This window comes from Chiloscyllium punctatum, chromosome 11, assembly GCF_047496795.1.
Source record: "Chiloscyllium punctatum isolate Juve2018m chromosome 11, sChiPun1.3, whole genome shotgun sequence".
Classification (NCBI taxonomy): domain Eukaryota; kingdom Metazoa; phylum Chordata; class Chondrichthyes; order Orectolobiformes; family Hemiscylliidae; genus Chiloscyllium; species Chiloscyllium punctatum.
This window is the reverse complement of record NC_092749.1, coordinates 77,482,254-77,495,036: the sequence shown is the minus strand read 5'-3', so window position 1 is coordinate 77,495,036 and position 12,783 is coordinate 77,482,254. Positions and strand designations below refer to the sequence as shown.

Genomic DNA, 12,783 nt, shown 5'->3' with positions numbered 1-12,783 from the left:
TGAGGTCTGTACCTGAGAATTCATTCAAACAAATCTGGAAAAGACCTCCTGGAAGATGGTGCATAGTAACTAGGACCTTGTGGAGGAGACAGTCTGCCAGGCAGTAGTCAGAGTTTGAATTGGCTTTAGCATTGAGTTTTCTGTAAGAAGCAATCTGGCTATTGATGTGACAACATGGATACTTTGAAGCTCCCTGCCTAATTACCCATTAGCAGCTCTTGGATGCTGAGATATTAGGAAACTAAGTTATAAGTATAGCATTATTGCCTTTATCTGAGAGAATTGTAAAAGTGACTGATTGACACTTTCAGAAAATCAACCAAGAACTATCTGCATCTGATCTGACTATCACCTGATGAAGGAGCGTCACTCCGAAAGCTAGTGTGCTTCCAATTAAACTTGTTGGACTATAACCTGATGTTGTGTGATTTTTAACTTTATACTTAAGTTACATGAAGAAGTTGATGAGTTGGCACCAATAAGCTTGAATTTGTCATATCTTCCCCTTTCCTGCATCCAAATCCATGCATTCCTTACAGTTAAAATGCTTCCTCATGAGTCCTTATACACTTTCCCCAGACTGATGTATCAGATTGCAATGTAATGATATTAATTAACCAAACTTCAAATATTTGAATCTCAGAATACTGTTTCAAAAGTTTTGAAAGACTAGAATATTAAACCAACAATGGGCTAAAGGTACTATGATGGTGTTTACATAGCAGTAATTTAAATTATGAAACAAGTGGAACAGGATCCAATGGAAGCATTTTTATTATTGTAGTGAAAAAGTTTAAACATTTTTGCAAAGTCCTTTACATACGTAGAGATATCTGATAATTTTATGTATACTATTTACATAAAATGTCACACAAAATGTACAATGCTCAGTGATATCACTTCAAATATGACTCATGGCAACAACTTTGAGTCCCTTCCACCATTTCCTATTGAAATTACATGACACAGATTTTCATTTCAATACTGTGTAATTATTGGTAATGGATAGGGAGGGAGCGGGGGACAGTTTTACTGCAACTCACTGGGTGAGAAATTAACTAGATCAAGTGGAATGCTGATTTTAAATCTTGTCCAATATTATACATTGACCTCAATGGGTAAACTTAGCCAGGTTGCTTTACGCAGTCTCATCAGATTCCAAACTGACAGAATAGGTTGAAAATGCAGAGTATATTTGGGCAGAGTATAAAATCAGGTTTTCACCTGATCCTGTTAGTTTCTTATTCAGAAAATTAGGCTACAATTGCCCCAAGGAGTTTCAAAGATTCCAAATAATAGTACATTACAATGCCATTTTATACCATAAGACTTCACTAATTGAAGATCAACATGTAAGAACATCACAACATGACAAAAGCTTTTTTGACTATTAGTGCTTTAATCGAACACTACCATAGAAAGTGTAGCTTTTGCACATATTACACACAAGATTCTTTAGCATGCTGAATCTGTTCATAGTCCTCAAGGCTTTGACTGAAATGTCTGCAGAACTGTTCATGATTGCTTCTTCTTATGCATTCAGACATCGCTCTCCCCCTATATTGTTGTGCCTTTTCAAATCCTGTAGGGTGCATATCGTTTTCAAAATTGTTGTGTGACTCTTCACACGGATCAGCAGGTTTAGGTTGTCCCTGCTTAGCACAAGAATCAAAATGGTTTGTGCAATGATCTTGCCACGAAGAATAGAGTAGATCCTCTGTTAAAGAACAAGGCCTAGTTTTCTGGACAATAACTGGACAATAGAGTTTTTTTACTTCTTCCAATTGAGACAATCTTCTCATGTTTTTCACAGTCATTCCTTTCCTTGTAACATCAGGGGGAATTGGATTATTTTCTTCAACAGCTTGTTGATATGGAGGTGGGTTACAAAGTCTTTTGCTATCGACTTGCTGAAAAACCTCATCAATAGAAATTGTGCGTGCCCTGTACCTGACAGTATTGCTCTGATTGACTTGGTCTTCGTGCACTGTCTCACAAGTGGGAACTTTTTCTTTCCAGCTATTTTCCTTGCAGGATTTCTGGTTTGTGTTAAATGTCCTTGCAGGGTCCCAGCTTTGAGTTTTTCTCAGCAGTTTCTTGACTTTTTCTTTCATAGGTTTTGCATTATTATCAGGGACCTGAATAGAATTTGCTTGAAGTTTTTCTGGACACTCTGAAAAGGAGGAATTCTCCTCACTGCAATAAGTCGGGGAGACGAGTGGCGAATTGATAAAAACAGAATTTTCTGATATGTTTGAATATGAACTAGCCAAAGAGGAAATGGAAGAGGCCTTTGAGGAGGAGGCTATAGAAAGCTCAGAATGTGAACTGGCATTAAGGTTGCCTGCTATGCTGCCACTAAACTTTGTAAAACTTTCCGCAGATACCTGTTTTGCCATTTGTTGCCTATTAAAATGCAGGCCTTCAGATGAGATTGAGCAATCATCATGGCTTCTTGCTAATAATTCCTGCTGGTTGATCATTTTTGAGCTGGAGTTGAAACCTATTATTGGTAATGAGCAGCGTCTGTTTATCCTTACAGTATAATGTTCAATTGTGAGTGCAGGCGGGGGTGTGGCCTCAGCTCTCAAGGGTATTCCATAAGTAGCATCCATTGATTCAGTGCTACAAGAAGTTGTAGTGCAGTCTCCAGCATCAATGTCCATTTTACCATTCTGTTTTCTGTCCATTCTCAGCTCTCCATTGCTCCTCAATAGTTGGTAACAGCTTGAGTTTGCACGTCGTCTTTTCTCATTCCATCCATCTTTCCAGTCATCCTGGTCAGTACTATCATAAGCAGAGTCATTTTGCTGAGAAGATAACATGTCTGTGAATAAAATGACAAACACTTTGGTTTAGCTAGAAGCACTCTTGGTTATGAGTGAGAGGGTCAAGAATTCAAGTCTATTTGCAGAGATTAAAAACATAAAATTACAGAATAAGACCAGGCGTAGGCCATTCAGCCCTCTGGCCTGCTCCACCATTCATTTTGATCATGGCTGGTTCTCCATCCTGATGCTATATTCCAGCTTTCTCCTCATACCACCGAATCCTTTAAAACTCAAAAACCTAAAAACATTCCCTTTCTTGGATATATTCAGTGACTTGGCCTCCACAGCCTTCTTAGGTAGAAAATTCCATAGGTTTGAGTGAAGGATTTTAACATGCGCACAGATGTCACCTATTGGGTGAAGCATCAAACCAGTCTTCTCTTAGCTTGAACGTGAAAAAAAAAACTATTGGCATTGTTCATTTTAAAAAAGAAATATTGTCCCAAAGTCCTGACCACATTTTTCCATCAGGAACAAAATATAAACATTTTAGAAACTCTACATTGTGGAAACAGGGCAATTGGCCCATTGAGTCCACACAAAGCCTCCAAAGAGCATTCCACCCAGACCCACACCTCACCCGCTCCCTGTAACCTTGTATTTTCCATGGCCAAACTATGTAGCCTGCATATTCCTGGACACTTTGGGCAATTTACCATGACCGATCCACCTAACCTGCACATTTTGAACTATGGGACGAAACTGGATCAAACCCATGCAGACACAGGGAGAATGTGCGAACTCCACACAGACAGTTGGCTGAGGGTGGAATCGAAACCACCATGTCATCCCCAACATTTTGTTTTCTGTTTATGGAAACTTGCTGCATGTAAACTTGCTGTGATATTATCCTTCAATACAATAATAACTACATTTTAATGTAATTCAAGTATCGGTTATGAAATGCTTGTATGTGTTACACCTTACTAAATGAAGCTCTTAATGTGATGTACTAAACAAAACATGTTTGACTTACCTGCTTTATCACTGCATTCTGGTAGCACTAGCACTGGTTCGCCAAGAAGTGTGGTTATATCATCCCCAAGTATTAGACAACAATTCTCAATGAGAAACTGCATCAGATCCACAACCTGTATAGAAAATATTTAGCTTTGATAATCATACCAGAAACATCAATCAGAATAAACTTAAATTGTTCCCTAGTGAATATCTCTGATATTAAGGACGATTTAGCAGACAATTTGAAAAGCATTAGAAATTTTTAGAAAATCATTCATGGGATGAGGGAGTTACTGGCTAGGCCAGCATTTATTGCCCATCCCCAATTGTCCAGATGGCAGTTAAGTGTCAACCACATTGCGATGGATCTGGAGTCACATGTAGGTCAGACCAGGTAAGGACAGCAGCTTCCCTTCCTACAGGACAACAGCCACAGCCACTAACTAGGAATTAAGTACTGTAAAATCATTTCTTCAAAATCTTTGTATACCACACAGTTGTCTTTCTCTGTCTGTCATTGTTCCTTGGTATTTGATGGCTCCTACAATTGGCCTGCTCTGTAATGGTCTTAAAGCACTTAATAAATTCAAAATAGCTTTCTTACATTACTATCACAGAATTATTACGGTGCTGAAGGAGGCTATTCTGCTTAACCAGCTCTGTCATCTAGTTCAGCCCAATTATCTGGTGTTAATCTCCTGTCTTTTCCCCAAATCCCTGCACACCACTACTAGCCAAAAAAAACATCCAGCGCCCCTTTGAATGCCTCAATTGAACCTGTCTCTATCACACTTCCAGCCTGTGCATTGGCATTCCATACTAATAACTCAATCTGTGACATTTGCACATTGCTTAAATCTATGCCCTTCCATTCTTGTTTCTTTTACAAGCAGGAACAGCTTCACCTTATCCATTCTCTTCAGCCCACTCATGATCTTAGAAACCTCAATCAGCTCTCCTTTCAGACTTCTTCACTCCAGGGAGAACAGTCCCAACTTGTTCAAGCTATCATCAGAGCTGAAATTTGTCATACCTGTAAACACTACGAGCTGGATATGATCCCCAATCACCGTGTGTCTCGTGTCAAAATTTCCATCTCTATTCATTTCTATATGTTCAATGTTGTCACAACCAGTATTTATCATTGACAGCTAAATCACCCAGATATGAAAAATTTAATAATCAAATCAAATGGCCCCAGCTGATTGGTTTTCAGATTTAAATTTCCTTAGATTTCTTATCTACTTCATAATGCTATTTTATAATGTAGTTTCACACACTGTAAAGATTTTAGGTATCATTGTCTTTTATTATTACAATTCCTTCCCTTCAAGATACTAAGAGTGAGTCATGTGCTGAGCATTATGCTGGCCCAAAGAAGACTGCCACCAATGAACTGGCAACAATAATCTTTTTTTGTATATTTTTGGTTAGAGGATAGAACCTTTAGGGTTTCATATTAAAGTGATTGATAGAATGACTATCAATGATTATTGGTTCAAATTATTTTTTTCTCCCTGTAATTCAGCATTCTTCATGTTTACTGTATTACAGAGTTATACAAAACCTAGAATGTTCTGCTTTCCCTGGTGCTGGGTTAAGAGGTAGGAAGGAAATTTGTGTAGGCAGGATGATGGTGTATCTGAATTTCTGCACCTTTCCCCTTCTACCTGAAATGAAGTTCCGGGAAGGAAGACCATGGTCAGTTTTCCCATCTTGCTGCAAACTGAGGCCCTTAATTTTTTTTTTCATTAATGGAATGTCAGTGTCACTCTCTGGTTGTACCAACATTTACTGCTTCTTCCTAATTATTCTTGATAAGCTGGTGGTGAATTGTCTTCTTCAATGTCATCAATCTTTAGGCGGTAGATATATCCACAGTGCAACTAGGATGATGGTTTTGACTCAGCAACAGTAGAGGTTCAATGAAGGTTCAGTAGAGGTTTAATGACTAATTAAAACCCTATCCTTTGCCACTGATATTAACTTAGTGGCATGCAGGCCTGCTACCATTATGTGGGCAGCTTGTCACTTAGAGGGGGTTTGGGGAGGTCTTTCCTCAATAAAAGGCCCTCAGTGCCTGATCAAAGTCCTTGACATTAGGAAGGGGTAAGGTTCACTGAAAACAAGCCCCCTTTCTTTTCTGCCAACCCCTCCTACATCTATCGCCCTATGAAACCCACCTGGCAAAAACCCCACTCCCCATATTAATTATCTGTGACCAGAATGATATTATAATTCCAGGAGTTCAGTGTATTTTCTTAGTGCGGCAGACATGTGGCACTACTGAAAACAAGAGCTGCTGTCAAGTGGACCAAAAATTCTGTTCCAATATTCATGCTTCCTGTTGAAGGCTTGCCAATGTTCATGATTGCCAAAACCTGCTTAGCTTGTGATTTAGAGCTCCATCTTCTAAAGACACAGTGTGGGTCTATCACTAGCCCTCTAGCCAGCAGGCAAGGCCATCGATGTATCAACAAAAATCTGCCCTCAGTCTTTACACATCCAGGAAATAATACTTCTAGGTCAAAATGGACTGCAACAGCTCAAATAGACTGCTCAATCACTTTATTAGGGCAGTTAGGGATGGGGAACAAATGTTGGTCTAGCTAGCAATGACCACACCTCAACACTGAACATATATTAAAAAGCACATGGTTTATTTACCCTTGCAAGGACTTCTTTCTGTAATTCAGCAGTCACAGGTTTGGTTGGCCAGAGCATATTTGGGCCAATGCAGATGGCAAGATTGTGTGCATTCATCTTGTTCACTTCTGAATGTTTGTTGATATAATACAGCACACAAAAAAAATAGCGAAGCAAAGTAGTGTTGTGGCTTGGAAGTTCTGTCAGAAGCCTAAGGGAAAATAATAGAATACCGATTTGGTTAGCTGCAAATTAAAACTGTGCTTACTCAATTAAATACTTCTCCAAAATAGCTATACTTCTGTAAATATGCATTGGGAAATCCCCTGGGTTTCAAATCTTTGTAACTGGTTTGAACAAAATCAAATGAATGATTCTCAAATTTTGGCAAAATATCTCATATGACATGAGTCCACGCTGCAGAAACCATGCCCATATTTGGAGACCTATTTCACAATCTGATGGTCAGAACAGTTCATTTTACCAAGTAATTGTTTGAAAAGAAAATGCAGTGATTATTGATATACTTGAGAAAGCATGGAGGATTATAGACTCCAATGTATTTAATTATTTGTTTTGATAACATTTTTTAAACTGTTACATATTCCTGTTGGTGTTCACTGTAGGTCAAAGATATGCTGTTTTATAATAATTGCAGTTTGTGCTATATTATCTATACCATCGAAGTCATTAATTTCCCAAGCCATTTCTTAGGTCTTTTTATTTGTCATGTGACCTTCTGATTCTGATTTGCTGTTAGTTTATTTTGAGCCAATCAATAAAATATAACAGCAGAAGTATGATTGGAATTCATGCAATACAGATTTTTTTGAGAATCTTCTTGATCTTGACTTGAAAAGCATTTTGGTATCATAGCCTAGCAAGGACATTTCAAAACATAAATGGTACTCCAACAAATTAGAGGTCCCAACTTATTTCTCATAATAGGGTGAAACGTACTGTTTTAGCTCCACAGTTCTTTCATTAACATCTTCCTTTTCCATGGCTGCCATCCAGCTGTCATACAGTGCTGTAGTCAACAAGCTATCTGGAATACGACGTAGGAATTCCTGCAAGCATGTACTTGAAGTTAGTCATGAGGATGTCTAATATGGAAAAAGAACTGCAATTAAAGTGCTACATTGCTCCTTAAAACAGTGACCTACCTTGAAAACAACAGCCAGCTGAACGATGGGCAACTCCTCCAGGGTGACATCGTTTGCCGTATTTAGTTTATCAATTAATTCCTTGCAAGCTTTGGCGTTTGCAGACTTCCGAAATATTCCAACAAATGAGGGCCCTTTCTTGAACAGCACAGCCAGGATGTTCTAGAGTGAAATGAAACACAAAATCAGAATTCTTAATTGCTTTAAGAGATAATTTACTACAAAAGCAGCTTTCAGTTTGCAATTCTTTGCTTTCATCTGGATCTGTAGATTCTAATGTATGCAGGAAAATTGTATTATCTTTTAACATTAAAGTTTCTATAAATCATTATCATGAATGAACACATCAGTTTGATATGACTATTGAGCCAGTTTAAATATACAAACTTGGGATAATTGGACCAGAATATGAGCTTGGCTCTTCAGTTTAGTTTAGTTTAATATCATTGTTCATTGTCTGGTAAGTGCTACCTCTTTCTCTATTAGACCAAAAATAGGTGTTATTGTTAACTTACAAGAATTGGCTTTGCAATCATCTCATCATGATCGCAAATATCTTTAAGATCCCGATCAAAGAGACCTTCATCGTGTGAAGACATGGATTCACTTTGTGTTGAGTTTTTGCGGGTAGACCAAAGGATTTTAAGTTTGGTTTTCTTGTTCTGCTTCAAGCTAGCCTGTAATTCAACTGGATGAGAAAGAAAGAAAATGTTCATACTTTACCATGTATGAATCCAATTTTATCCATCAGAACACCGAGTTCAAAATGTCTGATTTTTATATCAATCTTCATTCTGATAAAAAAATGTTTTCAGGGGCCAAAATAACAATAACAAAACTCCTAGGAAAATATTTGGATTTAGGGTACAAAGTGGGTTTGCTCCTCTCATCTATTAGACAGCAGTAAAATGCAATATCAGAATTTGCAATCCTATTACATAGTTTTCAGCACAAAGACAGAGTGACACAAAGCAAAATACTGGAGATACTCAAAATCTAAAATAAAGATAAAAATGCTTGACTAGAAATATTTAGCAGGTCAGCAACATCAGTGTCAAGTGAATCAGAGATAATATTTCAAGTTGATAATTTTTAGTAGAAGAGTCATGTGAGATCTGCCTGAATTGTACTTGCAGACTAAAGGCCGTATAAAGCATTCTGCAATGCATTAAAAGCATTTTGCAATATTGCAATACATTTTTGGAATAGCTGTTGGTCTCCCTGTATTGTTAGCAGAGCTTCCAGAAGCAGTTTGCACCAACATACTTGAATTTGACTGAATTTGACATCGGTGTTTCTCTGATGGTTTTGAAGGCTTTCTTCCTGACTTGAGAGTTGACATATCACATTTTGCTTGCTGTTTGGCTGGTATGTGGAGTTGATTCATTTTAGTGGCAAAGGGGCATTCATTACCTGCAAGAGTATATAATGAGGTTAGAATACTTGGCACACCCTAAAAGGAGCTTCCGTCTTTATACTTCCTCTATTCTCTGAGTTTTAAAATAACAGACGTTATTTTTAAATACTGATGGAGGAGTGCAGTTTTTAACACACTCCAGTTTGAACATTGTGGGAAAATTGCCCACAATGGATGACAATATGAATCGTCTGTAACCTCTCAGAATATTTTAAGTCAGCAATTGAAAATTGGACTTGATAAGAAATAATTAAAAATAGAGAAAAAGTCTTCACTTTAAAATTCAATTTGGATCACATTGAATTTGAAAAGAAAATCATGGGAACTAATACCAACAAGCTGACTTTATACAAATCATTGGTTCTCCTCCTAAAGAGAACAGCTTCTCTCCAAACTTAGCATATGTACATGGGAAGCTAACATAGTAATAACATGGAAAAATGAACATAGAGAATGTACGTGCTTTAATCATTACAAAATAAAATCTACCGTGGATTTTTTTTTGAGGATTCCCTTTCCATTAATAATAACAAATGATATGTGCACACTGATAGATTGTCAATCACTGGTATAAATTGATCAGTCCTTTAAAGACTCCTAACAAATTGTCTGCAACTTGCCTTTAAAATATTAACTAAGTTAAATGCTGTGTCCAATAATATTTGATTCAAAAGCTTATGTTTTCTAATATGACTTTCAATACTTTAAAAGTTAAGTTGATGATGCATGGTGCTTTATAAATAACTTGCTTCATGTTTACATCAGCACAAAAGCAGCCTACAAACCACAGGCTGCTGCATCTGGCGGGAGAATGTGTTAGCTTGTTTTCAAACTCACCAATCAGGGAATTTGACAAGTCCTCACTCTTTGGCAGCACCATTCCACTGTTCTGATCATGTCTCTGAAGGTTAAAACATACTGCAGTGAGATGCTTGAGGAACTCTGAAACACCCAAAAGCAAAACTGAGACACTGTAGTGCCACTCCATCACCACTCACCACCACCCAAAAATATTTTATCTTGAATATTTCTTTTATCTACCTTATTTACCCACCTCAATTTAAAATATTCAAGACTTAATAAAAATAGTAAGAACATGAATCTATCAAATAGAATGTAAGTATGTCTACTTAGAACAAACTAAACATAGTCTAAAGGTTGGAAATCCCTTACAGTAAAAAAAAACTTATTACTCACTATCTCAACAGGTTCTTGTTCCACTCTCTTCACTGTCTCGCTGGCTTCTTCCATACTACTTATAGTTAGTGTTTTAGACTGTCAAAAGAAAATAGCAAATTTATTTTGGTTAAATGTGGACAGAAGGACTTCAACACCTTCAAACACTAGAAGATAGATGGCAATTGCTCAGTACCTTTCATTTCTGTCCATCTATCTCACTATCTCATTTCTCGGGTACCTGACGGTATGGTATAAGCCTCATAACTAACAATTCATGTACTAATCATATAAATGGCAGAAAAATATTAATTGTAATCTTCATTTTGATCAGTTCTCACACAGTTATATATTAAAACCAAGATCCCCTTCGTACCATTATACCCCTCCACACTTGGACACTGTTACACCCAGAAACACAGAAACAACATCGCCCCCTTACACATGCACCTACATAAGTACACACCCACAATTACAAATATGCCTGTAACTCACAAAACACACACTTACGTAGTTCCACAACTAAATTCCTGTATTTCAGCTCAGCAGTAACCAAAGAGTACACACTCTCACTAATTATATGTGCCACAGTATGTCACACAGTTAAGAGTGTCGCACAGTTCACTGGGCAATTTAAATAATACTTTTTTTTTCAAAAGTATTTCATCTCATTTTTCTTTCATTAAAAATAAACAGCAAATACCCACAAGCATAAAATGTGAGAAAAAACTTTTTTTCATGATTTAGGGACTTTTGAAAATCTTTTATTGAGCTGTTTAGTTTTCTTTCAGTATGATTCAGTATCATTTTCAGTATCATAAAGACTTATTCTTTTACTAATAATGTCATGCTATGGGCTGCTTGTTGACTGATATTCTTTACAATGGTTACTGCTAGAACCAAGATAACTTTTGAACAGTGTTGAATAAATAAGGTTAAATAGCGATGTGATTGAACTTAAAAAGCAATTACATGCAAAATCCTGTAACTTACCAAACCAGAGTTACTTAAAAACTTCATTAGTATTGCTGGTGATGTAAAGCTAGCCTGTTCGTTCTGTTCTTATATTTCTAAAGACAAGGAATAGAAGCTTGTCAGTGAAAAATGTACTCAAGTTGGTACGTTGATCTCCTTTTAATATGAGTGAAAACATATTAGAATAGTTTTGTCCTTTCATAGGATGTAGGCTTCACTGGCTAGACTGGAAGGGCCTAAAAATTCCTGAAGAAGGGCTCATGCTCAAAACATCGATTCTCCTGCTCCTTGGATGCTGCCTGACCTGCTGCGCTTTTCCAGCAACACATTTTCAGCTTTCTTCACTGGCTAGACCACTGTTAATTGCTCATTCTTATTTGCCCTCGAGAAAGTGATGGTGAGCTACCTTCTTGATCTGCTACACTCTGTGGAGTGTGTGAGTGCCATCTGCAATGCTGTTAGGAAGAGTTCCAGGATTCTGACCTCCCTACAGTGAACAAATTGTGATATCGTTCCAAGGAAGGATGTTGAATGGCTTGGGTGGGGTTTGGTAGCGAAGGATGGAGGAGATTAAAATGAACTCTATTGAGCGTGTTGCATAGGAGACTACATTATCAAGATGATTGCTGCAGTGGAGAGGATCCCATTTTAAACATCAGACAAGCCAGCTTCTGTTGTCATTTCTTGAACGTCTTAATGCGCATCACATAATTTCAACATAAACACCAACAAATTGCATTCACCGAGCACCTTTTACATAGTAGATCATTCAACATGCTTCTCTGGAGCATTATTAAACAAAATATGACACTGATCCACAGTAGGAGATATTAAGATAGATGACCAAAAACTTGTTTGAAGAGTAAAGTTTGAAGGATCACAGAAAAGAAAGTGAGTAAGAAGTTGAGAAGACAAGAGGTTTAAGAAGGACATTCCAATCTGAGCTGAATCATGACTATCAATGATGGAGAAATTGAAATAGAAAATGTGTAAGATTTGTGTTGGAATAGCGTAGAGGTCTTCGAGGATTGTACCATTGGGTAACGTTGGGGTTACTATCTAACCTGAAAGCAGACAAATCTGTCAAACACAACTATCATTCTCATTTTAATTTTATCAGCTTACTTACTTATTATAATTGCATAAATAGTTGATTAAACTACTAAAGACAAACTGCTTACCTATGAAGAAAATTGTGCCAACTCCCATGCCCTTACTGCATATGAACAGCATTTAAAGTAAAAGCCACGTATAAAGCTGGTAATCCAACATGCAAGTACAAAGACTCTAAACAGTGCAACTATATCACATGGTTTATATAAAGGGGCAGGTGGAAATACTTATAGTTCAGGAAGGAAACTACATCACGGCATTTTACTGTATAGTTTCAAAGCTGTAAATTAACTTCCTCCTACCATATAAAGCAAGCACCATGTGACAACTGGAAAAAATGAGATGTCATGGTACTGTTTCATTCAGTTGTGTAACTGTAGTTATTCACCAACAAAGGTAAAAATATTTAGATTAGCTGCAGAGACAGAAGAACCACAGCAGACAGCTTCTAGTGTCTGATACTTGTGAGGCGACAGTGATTGAGAATGTCCTTAGGTTT

The 12,783-nt window shown here is 37.3% G+C and overlaps 1 protein-coding gene across 2 annotated transcripts; it reads right to left on the bottom strand.

Annotated features, from left to right (window-relative positions):
• Positions 1 to 756: 756 nt before the first annotated feature.
• On the bottom strand, positions 757 to 12,464 carry tagapb (T cell activation RhoGTPase activating protein b). Of its 2 annotated transcripts, XM_072581081.1 has the most exons (11): positions 12,353 to 12,464; positions 11,190 to 11,266; positions 10,218 to 10,295; positions 9,858 to 9,921; positions 8,870 to 9,016; positions 8,119 to 8,291; positions 7,604 to 7,765; positions 7,398 to 7,507; positions 6,459 to 6,648; positions 3,808 to 3,922; positions 757 to 2,827 (listed from the first exon to the last, which is right to left on the bottom strand). In XM_072581081.1, exons 2-11 carry the CDS (start codon positions 11,214 to 11,216, stop codon positions 1,440 to 1,442), a joined length of 2,454 nt encoding a protein of 817 aa, XP_072437182.1. In that variant the 5' UTR covers positions 11,217 to 11,266; positions 12,353 to 12,464; the 3' UTR covers positions 757 to 1,439. The 2 variants fall into 2 exon arrangements, with proteins under 2 accessions (XP_072437182.1, XP_072437183.1); XM_072581082.1 differs by lacking the exon at positions 11,190 to 11,266 and having other exon boundaries at positions 12,353 to 12,448.
• Positions 12,465 to 12,783: the final 319 nt, after the last annotated feature.